Below are 431 nucleotides of genomic sequence, written 5' to 3' on the forward strand. Positions count from 1 at the left end.
GCGCGGCGAGGGCGGGCGGCGCTACCACCTGGTGCTGCCCGCCTTCCTGCGCCTGCTGGACACGCTGCACCGTGACGGCCGCCGCTTCGCAGTCGTCTTCCGCACCTTCGGCACCGACCTGCCCTGCGTGCTCCGCGCCCTGCGCTGTGCGCTGCAGGGGCAGCACCCCGGCTTCCCGGCCCTGCGGGGCCTGCCGGTGAGTGCCCGTGGGCTGGGCTAGGGGAAGGCAGTGCCGGTCTGGGGGCATTGGGCGGCCACAGTGCCTTTGGGTATAGTCACTCCGGTCCCCCCGGTGGTCTTGTAGCTCCCTGTGGACGCCAGTGTGGGGCGGATCCGCTGCAGCGAGCAGGAGGTGGTGCTGTGCCGGGGCCACACACGGCTCTCGACTCAGGACAACGCGCGGGCGCTGTACAGCTTCTTCAGTGCCGCAG

At 71.9% G+C, this 431-nt stretch overlaps 1 protein-coding gene across 4 annotated transcripts in view; it reads left to right on the plus strand.

Moving 5' to 3' along the window:
* The window catches only part of LOC109289026, an 8,073-nt gene that overhangs the window by 739 nt on the left and 6,903 nt on the right, over positions 1-431 (plus strand). For 3 of the 4 annotated variants that reach the window (XM_019504887.1, XM_019504886.1, XM_019504884.1), the window contains exons 3-4: positions 1-196; positions 305-391. In XM_019504887.1, coding sequence (XP_019360432.1) covers positions 1-196; positions 305-391 — 283 coding nt within the window. The remainder of the gene's footprint in view (positions 197-304; positions 392-431) is intronic. The other variant, XM_019504885.1, reaches the window with a different exon arrangement.

The sequence above is a fragment of the Gavialis gangeticus genome, unplaced genomic scaffold (genome assembly GCF_001723915.1).
Source record: "Gavialis gangeticus isolate Ggan-Ray unplaced genomic scaffold, GavGan_comp1, whole genome shotgun sequence".
Taxonomy (NCBI): Eukaryota; Metazoa; Chordata; order Crocodylia; family Gavialidae; genus Gavialis; species Gavialis gangeticus.